We start from the raw sequence: 20,490 nt of genomic DNA on the forward strand, positions 1-20,490 counted from the left end.
GTGGAGGGAAAAATGGTTTAGAGATGCCAGTTAAGGCATGGAAGGAATAATCAGAATACCTTACATTTTCAGATAGCATATCTGCTATGATCCCTGCCTTGCTCTGCCTGGTACCATAGCTGCATGAATAATTGTCTGACTCCTCCCTCTGGATTTAAGCTTGCCAAGAGTACTAGAACGGTGTGTTATTAGGAGATATACCTAATGCTAAATGACGAGTTAATGAGTGCAGGAAATCAACATGGCACACGGATACATACGTAACAAACCTGCACATTGTGCACATGTACCCTAAAACCTAAAGTATAATAATAATAATAATAATAAAAAGAATGGTGTGTTATTTAAATCTCCTAAAGCAACTATTACAATGCCTTGCCCATAAGTACATATTATATTATTTATTTGCCCTCAAACTTCCACATGAATTGAGGCTGCTTATCAGAAATATTTAATACAAATTTACAAGGGAAAATCAGATAAGGGGAGCTAAAAAGTAAACATCCTGGCAGAGATTTGCTGAACTGGATTGTGACTCAACCCTTCCCCACTCCCCTCGCACACAGACACACTCAACTTGGGGGAGCGTTCAAATTCCAATTCTAGTCAAATTTATTATTCTTCTTGGTTGGTCTAAAAGTAGTGAATTACTTCAATCAATTGTTCACAGTTACAGACCAACTCTTTGTTCTTCTCTTTCCCCCCTTCCTACTGCTGCACTTGACTAGTCAAAAGAAAAATTATTCTCCTTTTCAATCGAAATAGTATATTACCTTCCCCATATTCTCTACTACATAGATCCTAATTTCAGAATTCTCCGGCAAAATAAATGCAAATAGGGTATTTTGCATTATGAGTAAGGCAGATCAGTTGCCATGGCGAATATTTTCATCACCTTCATAGAATAATATGGATCACTCCATATAAGGAAATCCTCCTTTGCCTCCTTGCTCATATAAAACTTGCAGTTCGCTTCTCTTCCTCTTCAATTAACATGAGACAGGAAAAGTGACTGTTTAGCAAAACAAAAACAAAACACCAAAACCCACCCAGATGAAGTGTCTTATAAAGATGTGATCACAGAAAATAAGAAATCCAAGAAATAGACACAGATGTTATTAGCAAAATGAGCAAACAGTGTATTTCCTTATAGAAAAATCCTGAAGTTAATGAAGAAAAAGTTAACTCCAATAAGAAAATTATCCCTGTTGTGAGCATGTCTAACCTGATTGCCCCAATCTTGGTATAAATTCCTTTTTAGTATCTCTAAGTGAATTAAAATTTCCCCAGCAACCATTGCCTGGGGCCATTCTATCCTGCTTCTTTCGCACCTTTCCATAAATGCATTTATTTTCCCCATAGGCAAATTAAAAATATAATTCTTATGCATATATTTTTCTGCTTTATACTCAAGATGTGATTGCCTTTAACTATGGAATAAGGAGAGCTGATACAATTTTGTGTGCCTGTAACAAATGTTTTGATGATTACAAGAGATTAAGTAAGAAATAAGAAACTTTATTTTAGCTCATCGCTAACAGGAAATAAATACTATGTGACAAAAAAAATTAACGATTTTAGAAGTAAAATCTCATGAGAACTATTCCAAAGGCATGTTCCATTTGAGAAAGCTGTTTCGATGGCACACTTTCCCCGTGCTTTTTCAGGTTAAATGTTCGAGGACTATGGTGGAAGGTGACTGGAACTGAAACTCCCAGTGCTGACCAATACAGTAGCTGCTGGCACTTGAAACATGGCTAGTGCAAATGAGATGTGCTGTAGGTCAAACACTGATCAGATTCTGGCAAAGTACAAAAAACATTTTAATATCTCAATATTTTTCATTTGATTATATATGGAAAGAAGCATATTTTGTATGTATTGTGTTAAACAAAATATATTCAGTTTCACTTCACATTTTTCTTTTTGCCTTTTAATGTGGCTACTAGCAAATTTTAAATTACATATGTGGCTTGCATTATATTTCTGTTGGACAGCACTGTTCTACACCAATGCCACAATTGCCTTGGCTTTAGAACTTGTTTCCTATACATGAGAATAATATGATGTGTCGTTTCTATCCCAAGGTTAAGAGAGTGGCTCTAAATGCGATGTATGTGCAATTGTCTTTAAAAATAAGATACGATCACTTTGCTCATCCAGATTTACAAGTTCATTCTAGAAGTATCAGACTTCCACTGTACAATTGAGTAAGTTAAGAGTCTTCTTAATTCTTCCCGCAGAATTACCCTGGCACAAAACAAAGTCAAAAGTTTGTGTCTGGTCCTTGAGAGAAATCTCCCATGGGAACTGTCCAGTATTCAAGAGTTTAAAATACTTGTGAAAGAGATGAAGAGAATAAGTGATAGTCCCTCCAACAACTGAACACGGGTGGGGCTAAACAAATTTGGTTCATTGTATGTCCCTTGAGATTCCTTGAGAGAACTTCAAATGTATAGTCAATCCACACTTCCTCTGAAAATGTCTAAAACTCACATAGAACACACATCTAACTACAGGAAAGTGAAAAAATAACTGCAATTAGTTATGTTGTTTCTTCTTAAAATCTTAACATACTTTTATTTCTTAGAAGTAAATGAAATTAAAACCATTCCCATTCCACTTTGTAAGAAACATCTTTGAAAGAATGAAAATGATTTTAAAGTTTCCAAAGAAATTTGCATTTTCTTAGTATGTATAAATGTTGGTTAATTTAATTGTTAATCCTTTTTCTCACCAAGTACCAAAGGACAAACTGAACCATACCACTGATCTCACACTTACCCTAAAAATATTGTTACTATTATCTCCTTCCCTTTTCCTATCTTCCTTTTTTTACCAATAGATCAAGAAACAGTCTTTTCTTCTGCAAACGCCCTGCCAATTGAAATAAACTACAAATACTGCTGAGTCAAGTTAAACTCAAAGGCTTAATTTAAGTCTAATTGGCTAACTTTTTTTGGACACAGGGTCTCACTCTGTTGCCCAGGCTGGAGTGCAGTGGTGCAATCATAGCTCACTGCAGCCTTGACCTCCTGGGCTCAAGTGATTCTCCTACCTCAGCCTCCCGAATAGCTGGGACTACAGGAACGTGCCACCACACCCGGCTAATTTTTGTATCACACGCGGCTAATTTTTGTATTTTTTGTAGAGACGAGGTCTTGTTATGTTGCACAGGCTAATCTTGAGCTCAAGTGATTCTCCCACCTCAGCCTTCCAAAGTGCTGGAATTATAGGCACACATCACCACTCCCAGCCTCTAACTGGCTATATAAATATTTTTTTTTGAGATAGAGTCTTGCTCTGTTGCCTAGGCTGGAGTGCAGTGGCATGATCTCAGCTCACTGCAGCCTCTGTCTCCCGGGTTCCAGTGATTCTCCTCCTGCGTAGCTCCTGATTCAGCCTCCTGGGTAGCTGAGATTACAGGCACATACCACCACGCCCAGCTAATTTTTGTATTTTTAGTAGAGACAGGGTTTCACTATGTTGGCCAGGCTGGTCTCGAATGCCTGACCTCAGGTGATCCACCTGCCTCGGCCTCCCAAAGTGCTGGGATTACAGGCATGAGCCACCACGCCTGGCCCTGGGTAACTACTGAAAAAAAGAATGAGTGAGGCAATAAGGTGAGGGAAGAAAGACAAGTGGAAAGGCACAGAAGAGATCAATGTAGGCCGGGCACAGTGGCTCACACGTGTAATCCCAGCACTTTGGGAGGCTGAGGCGGGTGGATCACCTGAGGTCAGAAGTTCAAGACCAGGCTGGCCAACACGGTGAAACCCCAACTCTACTAAAAATACACACACACACACACACACACACTCACACAATCAGCTGGGCTTGGTGGTAAGTGCCTGTAATCCTAGCTACTTGGGAGGCTGAGGCAGGAGAATTGCTTGAACCTGGGAAGCAGAGGTTGCAGTGAACCGAGATCGTGCCGCTGCACTCCAGCCTGGGCGACAGAGCAAGACTCTGTCTCAAAAAAAAAAAGAAAGAAAAAGAACCAACCTAAACCCAAACCCAACTGAACAATTATTATTCTAGATTACTAGGTTTGTTAAGAAACAGAAGTTAGATGAAAGACAGTAAGATAAACCCATAAGGTCATTCTGGTTGGATAATTTTTAATTGTTTTCTGGGTTATTTTAATAATTATCTTATTTTAATAACTAATTTAATAATTATCTTCACATCAACTACTTGCCAGCCACCAAGAAACTGAATCCAAAGTTCCCAGCCTCAATTATTTCCTTTATTTAATGACACAAAGCATCAACTCTCATCTGATGATGACTTCTATGACAGATGAAAGGTGGAAACAAGGGAAGGGGGAGAACTGGCTGCAAGTAGGAGAACTAAATGTGAGTGGTGATATACACTCCACTCCTGAACACCTGGCAAAGCTGACCTGTGCAGGACACAGAGTCCAGCCCTGCTCACCTCTTCCATGAGGTACCTATTCTTGATCTTCAAATGCTGTTTCTCCTCTAGGTCCTTCTCAAGCCTACAAACATGAATTCCTGTCCAGCATAACTTTCCCCATTTATGCAATGAACATGCCCTGTGCCATATACTGGGAATACAATGTAAACAGTCCCTGACCTACGAAATGTACATTCTGGCAAGAGAAAACCATGACAGTATTGGTATGCTTGATAAGGGTTAGAACGTGCTGCAGTAAGTAACAGGATGTGCCTGGAGGACAGGGTAAAGTTCACTCAACAGGAGGCCAATTATGAAAGCATCTCAACAAGCTGAAGAGATAACGGTATAACCTAGATTACAGGTAGCGGTTGGAGGGACACAATGACTTCGAAATTGGATATGAGCAGATGGGAAAACAGGAAGGGCCAAGTAAGATATTCATATTTTCGCCTGAATGCCAATTAATATGAGAGAGAAGAGTGTGAAACAGAATCAGATGGAGATGCCTGTGGGAAGTCTGTGTAGAGACGTTGAGTGGATGGTTTGATATGGGTAAAGTTGGAGAAGGGAGACTAGAAACGTACTGGAGACTGTAGGCAAATAAACAGTAACTGCACCCATAAACTGAGAAACGTTGGCATTTACGGTACAAGACGGAAATGGACCATACAAAGGGAAATAAGGAATAGCTCAAGAGCAGAAAGAAACTGTTCAGTAGAGCTATTTGTGCTGAGGTTTAAGAGGTTGAAGGTATGATGTGACCACCGGATGTAGCCATAGTGTTAACTGCAATCTACAGCAACTGCAGTTTCATAGAAGTAGAAGGGGATGAAAATTAGATTGCAAAGGATGGAAGAATTAGTGGGCCTGAAAGAAAATAATGCAGTCAGTACACGCAGGCCATTTTTTTCCAGAAATCTGGTTAATAAAGAAAAATAAAGGCTGAGCGCAGTGGCTCATACCTGTAATCCCAGCACTTTGCGAGGCCGAGGCGGTCGGATCACCTGAGGTCGGGAGTTCACAACAGCCTGACTAACATGGAGAAACTCCCGCTCTACTAAAAATACAAAAGTAGCCGGGCGTGGTGGTGCATGCCTGTAATCCCAGCTACTCGGGAGGCTGAGGCAGGAGAATCGCTTGAACCCGGGAGGCAGAGGTTGCGGTGAGTCAAGATCACACCACTGCACTCCAGCCTAGGCGACGGAGCGAGACTCAGTGTCAAAAAAAAAAAAAATGTTTGCAATGTGTTTTGACACATTGCAATATATAGTAAACATAAATTAGTTTAGTGGTTGCCCACTCAGTCTCTGGAATCAGACAGACTGAGTTTATGTGATGTTATACTTACTAGCATTAGAAAGAAAGAAAAGAAAAGAAAAAAAAAGAAAAAAAAAAAAAAGAAAAGAAAGAAAGAAAGAAAGAAAGAAAGAAAGAAAGAAAGAAAGAAAAAAAATAAAGCTGGGTGCCTGTAGTTCCAGCTACTTGGGAAGCTGAGATAGACGAATCACCTGAGCCCACTGCACTCCAGCCTGGGCAACAGAGAGAGACACCGTCTCAAAAAAATAAATAATTTAAAAATAAAAAATAAAGGCAAAGCGACAACAGTACCGAAGGGATATAAAGAGGGATAAATAAGCTTGGTTAAAGTTGATGGAATCCAGATATAATAGACGGGATAACAGAGTGACATCCCTGAGAAGCCAAAAGGTTCAAAGTTCAGGAATTGGCCTTAAGAAGAAATACCATGTTTTGTGGAACGATGATGTGGACAAGATTGTAGGCCTAAATGGCGGGAAGTTAAGAGAGTCTTTATTTGCTGGCTTCTACCTTCTCCCCTGGGATATGCTACTGCCCTCTGGAATTAAGGCCACATATGCAAAGCTTCACTGTCAAACCACCTGCAAATGCGAAGTTTATTTTTCACTCTCCACTTACCTGATGCCCACTCCTCTATTAAAATTTGGCGCCTAGCCAGGTGCGGTGGCTCACGCCTATAATCCCAGCACTTTGGGAAGTCAAGGCGGGTGGATCACCTGAGGTCAGGAGTTCAAGACCAGCCTGGACAACATGGCGAAGCCCCATCTCTACTAAAAATACAAAAATTAGCCAGGTGTGGTGGCGGGCGCCTGTAGTCCCAGCTACTCAGGAGGCTGAGGCAGGAGAATCACTTGAACCCAGAAGGTGGAAGTTGCAGTGAGCCGAGATCGTGCCACTGCACTCCAGCCTGGGTAACAGAACAAGACTCCATCTCAAAATAATAATAATAATAATAATAATAATAATAATAATAATAATAATAAAATCTGGCTTCACTCACCTCTGCAGAACTGTCTTCCCCATGGGAACTTTCTGAATGTTCTCAACAGTCTCCCAGTGCTAAAACCCACTAGCCTCACTTTTGCATCATTCTCTAGGACACCTTCTTCCTCTAGGTCTCCTATATCCCCTATCACTCCTTCTTACTCCCAGCTGCTTCCTCATGTACTTATTAGAAGTTGATGTTTCCCCGCCTCACATTTCACCTTCTCTTCTAGTCCTACCTGCATTTCCTCCTTAACTTTACAGAGTCCACCTAACAGCAGTGAATTCTCAAGTCTGTATCACCAATGTCTGTCTCTTTCCTGAAATCCAATCCTGTGTTGCAATCTTCCTACCAGATATTTTTTTACCTCCTTCCCTCTCAGGCACCTCAAATACTACCTGTCCAAACTTAAGCTCATTGTCAGCTCCCTAAAACCTGCTCCTTTTTATTTCCTGTAGGTTAGTGACATCACCATACACTCAAGCCAGAAATCTCTCCAACTTTTTCGTGTTACTCATTCAAGCAACCAGACATCAGGTTCCACTACTATCTTCTTCAGAAAAGCTGGCCGGGCGCGGTGGCTCACGCTTGTAATCCCAGCACTTTGGGAGGCCAAGGCGGGCGGATCACGAGGTCAGGAGATCGAGACCACAGTGAAACCCCGTCTCTACTAAAAATACAAAAAAAAATTGCCTGTAGTCCCAGCTACTCGGAGAGGCTGAGGCAGGAGAATGGCGTGAACCCGGGAGGCGGAGCTTGCAGTGAGCCGAGATTGCGCCACTGCACTCCAGAAAAAAGAAAAGCTTTCCAGATCAAAGCGGAAGCCCAACACTGTTCTGCTGTGTTTCAACAGGGACTGCTTACGTCCAGATCATCCCAGAGGATTCCTGTGTTAGCTCTATCAGTTCTACCTTCCTTGAGAACTGCTACATACCTACCATTCAATAAAATAAATCTCAGTGTATAACCTTACTTCTCGACACTTCCACAAATGTCTTAGTACTGTGGGGTTAGGGTGCATAACCTGACAGACCTGTCAGCTCCCACCAAGCTCTCAGTATGGCCTTTAGATCTTTGCCCACACAAAACGTGGTCAGCAGTGACATCATGTAAAACTTGTTAAAATGCAAAGTCACAAGCCCCATCTAGACTTCCTTGTAAGAATCATTCAGATGCACAAAGTTTGAGAAGCATTGGTTAGATGCCTTACATGCACTGAACTACTCAACTCCCAAGACATATCAAACCCTTCAGATCTCTATGTCTTTGCAAAAGCTGTACCATCTGATTGGAAAATTCTACCAAAGCTTTTGCAACTTGCAATGTCATATTCTATTGTAGGGGCACCTAGCACATGGCTTTGCACATAGTAGTATCAGTACTTTAAGTATCACTTAATTAACAGGTGAGTGTACTTGGAGAGTGAAGAGTGTTAGGTATTCAAATGGAAATTGAATAGTTAGGCAGTTGGAAATAGTGGCCCAGGATTCAAAGCAGAGGTGGGTTGAGGTGCAAATATATATTTTATATACATATGTGTGTGTGTGCGTGTGTGTGTGTATATTTAATTTATTTTGAGATGGAGTCTTGCTCTGTCATCCAGGCTGGAGTGCAGTGGCGTGATCTCAGTTCACTGAAACCTCAGCCTCCCAGGTTCAAGCAATTCTACTGCTTCAGCCTCCTGAGTAGCTGGGATTCCAAACGCACATCACCACGCCTGGCTAATTTTTGTATTTTTAGTACAGACAGGGTTTCACCATGTTGGCCAGGCTGGGAGCTGAAAATATTTTTAATTTACTACCAATACTTGGGAGATTACCATGATGGATACAAGAGGTCACCCAGGTTTAAGATCAAGATTGACTATGGGCTAAACTATAAGGAAGGCTGACATTTAAGGGACCTATTTAGAAGACAGTAAAGGGCAGGTCAACAGAGTGGGAAAGAACCAAAATAGGTGCCAAGGAGTTCCAAAGAGATAAACCAATTTGGCACATGCATTACTGTAACCTTTGGCAACTGAAGCAGGAGAAAAAATAGAACGAGGTCAAAGATAAAGCAGAAGCTCAGCTTAAAAACTGACTCAAACATGACTAGTGGAATAATCACTGTAAGGACCATCTTTATTAGATGAGAAGGGAGAGAGTGATGAACTGAAGAGAGCTCTATCATACACACAGGCCTAGTGGCAAAGAAGTTGAAAACTTTTAGTCATGCAAAAAAGACTTGCTGAACACTAGCTGTCTGCCAGGAGCCACAAGACCATGCAGGGACTGCAACAATGAATATAGGCAATGGCCCTGTCCTCTGATCTAGTGCAGTGAGCTAAGTTGGTAATCGATGGAGACCCCACAACAGACAGGATGAGGAGCCAATGTAGGGAGGCTTGCCTTGGAGGGGAGGCATCTTTTCCTCTGATGGTGGTATAATCGCAGGAATGAAAAGATTAAGAAGGGGCATATCGGGCAGCGATCTTGCTCTTGCAGCGTGCTGGTGTTGGAGGACCCTCCCTGCTTCAGATTTACCAACAGCATGAATCAAGAAAAGTTAGCCAAACTTCAGGCTCAGGTCCGGATAGGGGGCAAGGGTACAGCTTGCAGAAAGAAGGTGGTACATAGAACAGCCACAGCTGATGACAAAGAGCTTCAGAGTTCTCTAAAAAAACTGGCTGTGAATAATATAGCTGGTATTGAAGAGGTGAACATGATTAAAGATGATGGGACAGTTATTCATTTCAACAATCCCAAAGTCCAAGCTTCCCTTTCTGCTAACACCTTTGCAATTACTGGTCATGCAGAAACCAAACCAATCACAGAAATGCTTCCTGGAATATTAAGTCAGCTTGGTGCTAACAGTTTAACAACCCTTAGGAAGTTAGTTGAACAGTTCCCATGGCAAGTCTTGGACAGTAAAGCACCAAAACCAGAAGACATTGATGAGGAGGATGATGATGTTCCCGATCTTGTATAAAATTCTGATGAGGCATCAAAGAATGAAGCTAACTAAAAGTTTGGTTTTTGGAAGCTGGCATGGACTAGATTTAACAAATCAGCTATGTGGTTCCAAAGTTTTACAGACACAGAGAACAACACCTGTTACTAGTTCACTAATATAAATATTTTATATATTAATAATGCTGTTTGTTCAGCATTTTTCGGTCATTTGATTTTGCATTTTGCCTTCCTCCCAGGATATTTTTTTGGTCAAAATATTAAGTATTGGTGCAGTTTGAGGGTGTTTTGGGTTTTGATTCCTGGTTTTTTTGTTTGGGGTATTTTTGGTGTATGTTTGCTTATGTATGTGTGTGGGTATGTGTATATACAGTGGAGAGCAAATTGGAAAACAGTTCTATTTATCCTCCTCCCTCCCCAGTAGAAATAAAAAAAATCTTTACATTTGTTACTTTTCTTTTCCCCCCATAAGACACAGAATTAATGGAAAATGAGTATCTTGGATTTCAGATCTGAAGAGATTTTTTACCGTTAGTGGTTTGATTTTAATTTGCTTGGTTAACTATCATATTTTTCATACACTTCTCTGGGTTTAAAATGTCTTGAGGTATTTTGCCACTGGCTTCATGCTGGAGTAATGGGTAACATATCTTTGGTATGGTTCCCTTAGATTCACTTACCTAGTCAGACCCAGAAGAACTTCTTTTACTACCTTGCTTCCTAAATGCCTTTTTTCCTCTCCTTTTGGTCTCCAAATGGCCTGGTCAGCTTTTGGTAATATTCTTCCTCATCTTCCACCTAGCTTGAGAAGGATGTTCTCCATATAGAGTTAAGCGAGTGCCTAATCCCTCCTTTTGTAAGATTTTGTTCCCGCATCTTGAGGAACAACAACTTCATCTTCAACTTTTTATTTCTCCCCAATTTTACAGTTTGGTAGATTTCAAACTGGAATAGCTAGCATGTGCTTGCTAAATAATTTTATGCCAGCCTTATCCTGTATCCTAGCTGTTCTTAATAGCAGGTACAAAAATGCCTCTCTTTCAGCAAGGTTGAAATTGGGAATGTCCTTTTGAATCAGAAGAAAATAGGCCATAGACTCATCCCCCAGCACAAACGGCCATTCTATGAAACGGTCCTGGCCCTAGGAGGATTTCCTCAACCACTCTCCTACTCTGGGCCTTGAACCTACCTCTGGGTTGGATCTTACTATTGTAGCTGCTCACTATTCCCTCCTGCATGCTTAGAATAATGCTTTGGGGGGAGCACTGGTAAAACACAGTATTTATTTTTTTACCTCCTTTAAGAGAACTAGGAGGTAAGTTGCATTCATTCACTCAAGTTTCCCTCTTGCTGTCTAACAGAAGCTTATGTTTTGCTATATCAGCATTTGTTACAGCCAATATTTAAGGATAAAATTTAGAAAATATATCATTTCCTGGCCCATCATCAAACTAACACAGCTTAACCTTGCAGCTACCAACTTTTGTGTCAAGCTAGCTATCTTTATTTGATATCTGAGGTGCAAGACCAATAATATATTAAGAGATCTACAGACATGAAGGCAAAGCTCTTGTATTTTTTTTTCATCCAAACACCTCCATTTATTTTATAAATTTGGTATTTTTCTTTTTTTTTCTATTTTTCATTGATAAAAATTGTATATGTTTATCTACATATAACACATTATTTTGAAATACATGTGCCTCGTGAAATAGCTAAATCAAGGGAATTAACATGCATTACCTCACATACTTTTTGTGGTGAGAACACTTAAAATCCACTCATAGCAATTTTCAAAAATATAATACATTGTTATTAACTATAGTCACCATGTTGGATAATGGATTTAATTTTGTATCCCTTGACCAACATCTACCCAACCCTCCCACCTTCAACCCCCATTACCTGCCCCAGGATCCCCATTCTTGACACATAAGGCAACAGACACACAGTGAGGCTTGGCCACCATCAAACAGCTAACAAGAGGTTGGGAGACCAGACTTTTGTAGTTCCATTCAAGTTGGCAATTGAAGAACACCACCCCAAACTTTAACAAGATCCCTAAGTAATGCTGATGCTGCAGGTCCCTAGGCCACATTAGTTTACAATGTCAATCCAAGCCCTGGAGAATCCTAGTGTCCTCACAATGCCTCAAAGTATTCAATTAAGACTATGACATTAAAGAGCTAATAATAAAAGCCTTCAGTATTTGACACACAGTCAAACAAACAGTAGGTTCTTAATAAATGACAGATGACCAGTGGTAGTAAGGGGAAGTGGCTGCTGTAGGGACAGAAGAGCATAGTGTCATGAGAACACAGATTCAAGAGCAAATCTGTGATCTTTGCAAGTTAATTATATAACGACTCTGTGCCTCTGTTTCTCTATATGTACAACAGGGGTAAGTATAATAAATACCCTCTCGGGTTGCTTGGTGGATTGAGTATATAGGTATGTGAAGCCCTTAGAACAGTATCTGGCATTTCATAACTGATCAAGGGTTTGATTTTACTACTACTGCTACTGCCACTGCTTACTACTGCTGCTACTACTGATTACTAGTAGTATGACTCACTAGTAGGCAGCCAATAAAAATGTATCAAAAGGAGTCCCATCTGCAGCCAGAGTATACCACAAAACTCTTTCAGAGCTGGAGGAATATCTATCACTGACGGTATAATCTGAATGAGTCTTTTCCTTGTTGTGCTAATGTAGGAGTCAATCATGTTAACAGTGAACTTGAATTCATAACAATGCCTTTTTGTTTGTTTGTTTGTTTCAGAGACGGAGTCTAGCTCTGTCGCCCAAGCTGGAATGCAGTGGCGCGATCTGGGCTCACTGCAAGCTCCGCCACCCGCCACCCGGGTTCACGCCATTCTCCTGCCTCAGCTGGTACTACAGGCGCCTGCCACCAGGCTCGGCTAATTTTTTTGTATTTTTAGTAGAGATGGGGTTTCACCGTGTTAGCCAGGATGGTCTCGATCTCCTGACCTCATGATCCGCCCGCCTCGGCCTCCCAAAGTGCTAGGATTACAGGCGTGAGCCACCGCGCCTGGCCCATACCAATGCATTTCTAAGTGGTCAGAAATATCTGAAGAAATAAAGCCATACATCAATTAGTATGACCCGTTTCCTTTTTTTTTTTTTTTTTTTTTTTGAGACAGGGTCTCAGGCTCGAGAGCAGTGTCATGATCCTGGCTCACTGCAGCTTCGACCTCCCAGGCTCTGGCAATACTCCCATTTCAGCTTCCCGAGTAGCTGGGACTATGACAAGCATCACTGCACCTAGCTAGTTCTTTTTGGGTTTTATTTTGTTGTATTTTTTGTAGAAATGGGGTCTCACCATGTTGCCCAGGCTGGTCTCAAACTCCTAAACTCAAATGACCCTCCCGTCTCAACCTCCCAAATTGCTGGGATTACAAGCACCGTGCCTGGCCTCAGCTGTTTCTTAAACTGAAAAATTGGAATAAAAATAGTTGCCTTGTTTAGCTGAGACACTGGCCCTTCGAGTAGATGTCCACTGTACCCGTGTATACCTTATGAGCACAATGACTCTATGCATCAAAATATTATTTCTTAGAATTGTGCCTATCAAAGTGAGGCATTCCAAAAAAAAAATTAATCCAATTATCTAAATATTCCCGTTAAAACAACAACAACAACAACTAGTCAACAACAACAACAACAACAACAACTAGTCCCTGCCAGGCATGGTGGCTCACGCTTGTTAATCCCAGCACTCTGGGAGGCTGAGGCAGGCGGATCACCTGAGGTCGGGAGTTTGAGGCCAGCCTGACCAACATGGTCTCTACTAAAAATAAAAAATTTAGCCGGGCATGGTGGGGGGTGCCTGTAATGCCAGCTACTCAGGAGGCTGAGGCAGGAGAATCACTTAAACACGGGGGGGCGGAGGTTGTGGTGAGCCAAGATCACGCCATTGCACTCCAGCCTGTGCAACAAGAGCGAAACTCCATCTTAAAAAAAAAAAAATAGTTCCTCCACATAATTTATGTTCTTCCACTTTTCTGCTTTAGATGTGGTCTAAAACGTTTTTTGTTTGTTTTCCAGAGAACACACTGTGTTCTCAACTTCATCTTCAGGTTCGGCCTAGACAAAAAAAAAAGAAAGGTGGGAATGTACCTGTAAATTGGTTCTATGACCCTTCATCTTCTCCGGAAGGGTTACTTTGGACATTTCAGCCCGCCAAGTCTAAATGATATATATCAAAAAGGTGGAGGTAGTGCTATAGGCTCAGATCGAAGATTAGACTTGCTAATAGAATGTTGATTCCACGAGTAATGCTCACAGCTGTGGCATCCGACAATGGAATTAACATTTCAACAGGAAGCAGAGAGCCATCCCAACAGAAAGGGCCACTCGATCCTGTTTCAGAGCACCTAACAACAAAAAAATTACCCTTCCAGAGGCTATACTAAGTGCGCCTCCTAGGATCCCACCTACGGATTTTTAAAAATGACTTATTTGGTTATAAAACGCAGCAAGTGCTTAGCTTGACAAACAAGAGCAGTTGGTTAAAACACTGACATGGAAAATCCGGTTTTTAAAGTGTCAAAATGATTATGCCTCCTAATGGTCCACGCATTTTTCACATGCCTTTTTTTTCCCCTCCCAGAGAAAGGAGCAGTCGACAAACGTACTTGGCAAATCCTCTAGCAATTACCCTGTACAACTCAGCCCGTCTTATCTCCAAAATGAACGACTCATTACAAACTCAAAAACGAGGTCACTGAATTCTCCTTTGCACTTTGCCCAAGGACTGCAGAAACCAATGCTACATTTTTGCAGGAACCCACTTTTGATTTCCCACAGTCTCCTTCACAATGTGCGTCTGGTTAGCAGCTCCTGCCTGGGCGAGCTGCTTCCAGGAGACTAACACCGTCCAGGCTGGCGTTCGCTCAGCGCCTCTTTCCTAGAGGTAGCCTGGCCGATCCGAGGCACGGGGCAGCTCCATGTCCATTGAATAATGGCGTTTGCAATTCAGCCTCCCCGCCTGGGCGACTCGACACCTGAAAACTCGCCGCCTAAGGCTTTTGAAATCGGGTAACGCTGGAGAGAACCGACACGAAAGCTGACAAGGGAGACGGCGACAGCAAAGAAAGGCAAGCCCGCACCGGGGCAGAGAATGCTGTGGGAGAGCTGCGAGGCGCACCCGACACGCCGCGCCGAAGCACCTCCGCCTCCACCCCCCGCCAGGGGCTCGGTCCCCGGGCACTCCGCGCGTCCTGCGCGGCTCCCTACGGGAAGGCTCCACCCGGCCAGGCTGGTGCGCCCGACCCAGCAAAAGCGCCCCTGTGCAATTCTGGCCGCCCCGCCGCCCCTGCAGCAGCGCCCCCAAATCGCGCCCGCCCCCTCCCCCACGCCCCATTGTTCCTGGGTGGCCGCGGGCAGCGAGCGCCCCCGGGCTGGGCGAGTGCTGAGGACCCCATGGCCCCCACTCACCCACGACTCCGTACAGGAGCACGAAGCGCAGCAGGAACGCCATAGTGGCTGCCGTGCCGTGGGCGGCGGCTGCAGGTAGGCGGCTCTCGCTCCGGGTCCCAGGCTCCCCGCGCCTCGCGCGCTCCCGACTAGCTGGCGGCGGCGGCGGCACCTCTGCACCCTCCGCCCCTCCTCCCAGCCCCCGCTCGGCAGGTGAACTCGCGTCACTTCCGGCAGCGGCCCGGGCCGGGCTGCGAGCGCCGGCTTCTCCAGCCGCGTGGAGTTGCCTTGGCAACCGGGCGAGGCGCTCCTCGGCCCCCTGGACCTTCCCGGCACCGAACTCTCAGCCTCCCGGCGCGCGGCGTCCTAGGGCGCGGGCGGCCGCCTCCCACGCCGCAAGCCTGCGCAGGGGTCCCCGCCTCCATCCCTTAAGCTAAACCAGGGTTTTGCGCGAGGGGGTGGGGCAGCCGGTCTCCCAGATACTGAAATTGCGTTGGCGCCCTCCTTTAAGGCGAGGCACAGGACACTCAGAGGAGCCGCCACTAGGGTGGCTCCTACCCTCCGCCCCGCCTGCACCCACCCGTCCCACCCCTCGCGGTTTGCCCCAGGGGCAGGGTCTCTGGCCTCATGCTCTCGGGATGCGACCTGTGCAGCCCCTGGCCTTCGCTCTCGTAACGAGTCGCTTTCGCTGACATAAAAGGCGCGAGAGGGCGTTTCTCCATCTCCAGTGAGGATAGAGCCCCTCTGCAGCTACCGATTTGGGAAGTACCTGAGGTTTTTTCCACTTGCACAGAAAGGCTGTTCTAGCCCTGAAGCTGGCTAGTAAGGACGCTGTAGTCCCAGCTACTCCGGAGGCTGAGGCAGGCAGACAAATATCCAATATTAGTGAGTGAGTTTTGAAAGTGGGGCTCAGTAGTGGTGGTTAAAGGCGTCAGTTGGAGTGTGGGGTCGGGGAATTGGAGATCTTGAAAGTTGTTCTCGGCTGCTCTTCCAGATAATGTTTATTTATAGCTACATAGAGACTTTGGAGTGCCGCGACAGTTCCATAACAGGAGTGAATTGAAGAAGAGGAGCGGTGGGTAAGAGCTTGTTCCGCGGAGTGGGGCAGTAACTGGGCAGGTTTCATAGATATGGCACCTACTTCGGGGTTGCTATGAAAGTTAAATGAGATAATGCACAAAAAATGCTTGGCACCCTGCCTGGCACATAGTTTTAATTAGCTTCCACTTACTGAGTTCTTGCTTACAGGGTTCCTGCTTATGTAGTCTATAAGCTTACATAGTTTGTAAGTTCCTGCTTACTATCTAGGCTAAGCAGGAACCCCCGTAAGCGGAATTTATTAAGTGGAAGCTAATAAAACTAATATTGGAAAATTCTTATTATGCATTGAACCAGAAAAGAGAAGGGGCAAAGAAATCAGGTATCAAGAAGACCAAAATTGCGCAACTGCAATTTAGCCTGGTGAGTTGCAATTCTGGCTGCACATTAAAATTACTTGGAGAATTTTTTAAAAATACTAGTGCCTGGCTGGGCGCGGTGGCTCACGCCTGTAATCCCAGCACTTTGGGGGGCCGAGGCGGGCAGATCATGAGGTCAGGAGATCGAGACCATCCTGGCTAACACAGTGAAACCCTGTCTCTACTAAAAATACAAAAAATTAGCCGGACGTGGTGGCGGGCGCCTGTAGTCCCAGCTACTCGGGAGGCTGAGGCAGGAGAATGGCGTGAACCCCGGGAGGGGGAGCTTGCAGTGAGCCGAGATCGCGCCACTGCACTCCAGCCTGGGTGACACAGCGAGACTCCGTCTCAAAAAAAAAAAAAAAAAAAGAAATACTAGTGCCTGAGCCTTACTTAAGTGATTCCAATTTAATTTGATTTGAGGGGAATCCTGCTTTACGGCAGCCTAATAAATGACAGATGACCAGTGGTAGTAAGAGGAAATGGCTTTGCAAAATCTATACCATCTGATTGTAAAGTTCTGCCAAAGCTTTTACAACCTAGTAAGAGTTCAATACAGACGTAAGACAACATAAGTAACGGCTAGGGACTTCCCATTTGAGCAAACAGGAATTCTACTGAATATAATTGCGTGTAAATAATATTTGGAATTTAAATTTTTACTCACCACACTAAATGAAATCAAGCAGAGAAGAGCAAGTATTGAAGTTGTTCATCTGTTTAACCGTGTTCTACAAGAACTTTTCTATACTCACTCTGTCGCCCAGGCTGGAGTTCAGCAACCTCGGCCTCCCGGATTCAAGTGATTCTTCTGCCTCAGCCTCCTGAGTAGCAGGGACTACAGGTGCACTCCACCACTCCCGGCTAATTTTTGTATTTTTAGTAGAGATGGGTTTTCATCATGTTAGCCAGGATGGTCTCGATCTCCTGACCTCGGGTGATCCGCCCACCTTGGCCTCCCAAAGTGCTGGGATTACAGCCGTGAGCCACCGTGCCCAGCCCAGAATGCATTTTTTAAAATGTAAGTTTTACATCAATTTTTTTCTGCTGCTTTAGATTACTGAACACAGATTTTTTTTAAGTGTACTATTCTAAGATTTAAATAATCTTGAAAGAAGCAGTAGATCTTATTTGGGGAACTATTGTTCTTTAAAAAGTTACATGAAGTCATTTTTAGACTTTGGTTTGTGACTAAGTTATTTCATAAACAGTAGCTAAAATTATGTAGTTATGTGAAATATATTAAAGACACCTTAAAATGCATTTGTGGCTGTTGTCAGCTTGGAAATTATGTCTTCTGGAAGCTATAATAAGATAATCTCATTTATTCTGGAACATATATATTATTCTTTTTTGTCTTCACACCAAGCGAAGAAATAGTGCACAGCCATTAAGTGAATTGCCCTGTCTTAGTAAAGCACCAAGCACTCCACATTATATAGCCTCTAAACCAGCTTAAAGGTGATGATCCTTGCTCCATCAAGGCTGTAATTACAGATACACAAATAATTGTGGTTAATAAAGAAAGCATCCATCCTTACAAAAATGTCTCAGGACTAATAGATCTATGAACACACCCATAGATGATTAAAATCCTACGATCATATTCAAAGGTTAATTTATACTTAAGAATTAAAGGATTTTCACCTCTTCTCAGCTTGGAATTTGAAGACATGTGAATTAAACGTTCTTTCTCTCTCTCTCTTTTTTTTTTTTTGTGATGGAGTCTCCATCTGTCATCCAGGCTGGAGTGCAGTGGCATGATCTCGGCTCACTGCAACTTCCACCTCCCGGGTTCAAGCAATTCTGCCTCAGCCTCACGAGTAGCTGGGATTACAGGCATGCACCCCCACACCCGGCTAATTTTTGTATTTTTAGTAGAGATGGGGGTTTCGTCATGTTGGCTAGACTGGTCTCAAAACCCTGACCTCAGGTAATTTGCCTGCCTCAGCCTCCCAAAGTGCTAGGATTACAGGCGTGAGCCACTGCACCCGGCCAAGAAACTTTCTATTATATGTGAAACTGCTAATTTTTATGTTTTCTGAAAAATGATAATGCTGTTCTTAAGAAATGAAGATTTCGCCAGTCACAGTGGCTCACGCCTGTAATCCCAGCGCTTTGGGAGGCCGAGGCAGGCAGATCACCTGAGGTCGGGGAGTTCGAGATCAGCCTAACTAACATGGAGAAACCCCATCTCTACTAAAAATACAAAATTAGCCGGGTGTGGTGGTGCATGCCTGTAATCCCAGCTACTTGGGAGGCTAAGGCAGGAGAATCGCTTGAACCTGGGAGGCGGAGGTGGCGGTGAGTGGAGATCGCACCGTTGCACTCTAGCCTGGGCAACAAGAGCAAAACTCTGTCTCAAAAAAAAAAAAAAAGAAATGAAAATTTCTTTCTAGTGTGTTCTATTTACTTTACCAGGAACATTGGCTTTATGGGTTAATACCATCCAAAAGTTATCTGTTTACTCCCAAGCAATGAATGTACAAATACATACACTTTTTTTTTTGAGACGGAGTCTCACTCTGTCACCAGGCTGGAGTACAGTAGCGTGATCTCAGCTCACTGCAACCTCCGCCTCCCCGGTTCAAGCAATTCTCCTGCCTCAGCCTCCCGAATAGCTGGGACTACAAACGCGCGCCACCACGCCTGGCTAATTTTTGTGTTTATAGTAGAGACGGGGGTTTCAACATGTTGGCGAGGATGGTCTTGATCACTTGACCTTTTGATCCTCCCACCTTGGCCTCCCAAAGTCCTGGGATTACAGGTGTGAGCCACTGTGCCTGGCCACTTAACTTCTTTTTAAACTAATTTAAACCAATCTCCCTGTTTTTAGCCCCACCTTCGCTTCACTCTCAAATATCCTGATACCATCAAATCCTGAAATTCTTGGAAGGTTCACTTTGACTACTGCTGTTTTAGAAATCAGCTGTCTGGAATGTGTTCAGTCAGTATCTCTCATCTATCTGCTTTCCAGTTCCCAAAATGTTGATACTGTCTTCTACCCTGTTATCTTTGTCTTTCTGCCTTCAGGCTTTTTTTTTTAAAAAAAACCTTTTAAATTCTATTAACGTGGTTTTACTAAGGGTTTCAGGAAGAATCACGGTAAATGCATGTGTTTAATTCTTCATTATTTTTCGGAAGTCTGCCCTAAATTGGGATGAAATGCCCCCATGGATATTTAAATTTAAAAGTCTAAAGAAAATGAACATTTTTATTATTTTCCTGAATAATACATAGATCTTAGACTGTTTTAACTCCTATCATATCCCTGTCGTAATTTATAGTGTATTCCAATGTTTCTGTCCTGTCCACCTTCTCAGTTATACATTGACTTGTTTTTTAATAGTTGACAGTAATAATCAAACTCTGTAAAATATTTGAAGAGATTTATTCTGAGCAAAATATGAGTGACCATGGCCCATAACACGGCCCTCAGGAGGTCCTGAGAACACGTGCCGAAGGTGGGCGGGGCACAGCTTGGTTTTATGCATTTTAGGGAGGCATGAGACATCAATCAAATACATTTAAGAAATACATTAATTTGGTGCAGAAAGGCGGGGCAACTCAAAGCCGGGCTGGGTTCCAGGCTCTAGGAAAATTTAAACATTTTCTGGTTGACAATTGGTTGAGTTTATCTAAAGACCCGAGATCAGGGAAAGGAAATGTTCAGGTTAAGATAAGAGATTGTGGAGACCAAGGTTCTTTTGAAGTCTTACAGTGGGTGCCCTTAGAGACAATAGATAACAAATGCTTCCTATCCAGATCTTTAAAAGGTGCTAGACTTAGGCCGGGCGCGGTGGCTCACGCTTGTAATCCCAGCACTTTGGGAGGCCGAGGCGGGCGGATCATGAGGTTAGGAGATCGAGACCACGGTGAAACCCCGTCTCTACTAAAAATACAAAAAAAAAAAAAAAAA

General features: G+C 43.3%; 2 protein-coding genes across 3 annotated transcripts in view; one reads left to right on the forward strand and one right to left on the reverse strand.

The window, feature by feature from the left end:
* CXADR (CXADR Ig-like cell adhesion molecule) overlaps positions 1–15,275 on the reverse strand; it is a 72,515-nt gene extending 57,240 nt beyond the window's left edge. For both annotated transcript variants that reach the window (XM_032174658.2, XM_032174657.2), the window contains exon 1: positions 15,136–15,275. In XM_032174658.2, coding sequence (XP_032030549.1) covers positions 15,136–15,178 — 43 coding nt within the window. In that variant the 5' untranslated portion in view covers positions 15,179–15,275. The remainder of the gene's footprint in view (positions 1–15,135) is intronic.
* Positions 9,195–9,761, forward strand: LOC116481769 (transcription factor BTF3 homolog 4-like). Its single transcript, XM_032753434.2, has one exon. It carries the CDS (start codon positions 9,257–9,259, stop codon positions 9,692–9,694), a length of 438 nt encoding a protein of 145 aa, XP_032609325.1. The 5' UTR covers positions 9,195–9,256; the 3' UTR covers positions 9,695–9,761.
* Positions 15,276–20,490: the final 5,215 nt, after the last annotated feature.

Source organism: Hylobates moloch, unplaced genomic scaffold (assembly GCF_009828535.3).
Source record: "Hylobates moloch isolate HMO894 unplaced genomic scaffold, HMol_V3 SCAFFOLD_14, whole genome shotgun sequence".
Lineage (NCBI taxonomy): Eukaryota > Metazoa > Chordata > Mammalia > Primates > Hylobatidae > Hylobates > Hylobates moloch.

Excerpts from the sequence above, each read along its gene's own strand:
- LOC116481769 (XM_032753434.2), top strand. The coding sequence starts at position 9,257 with ATGAATCAAGAAAAGTTAGCCAAACTTCAGGCTCAGGTCCGGATAGGG.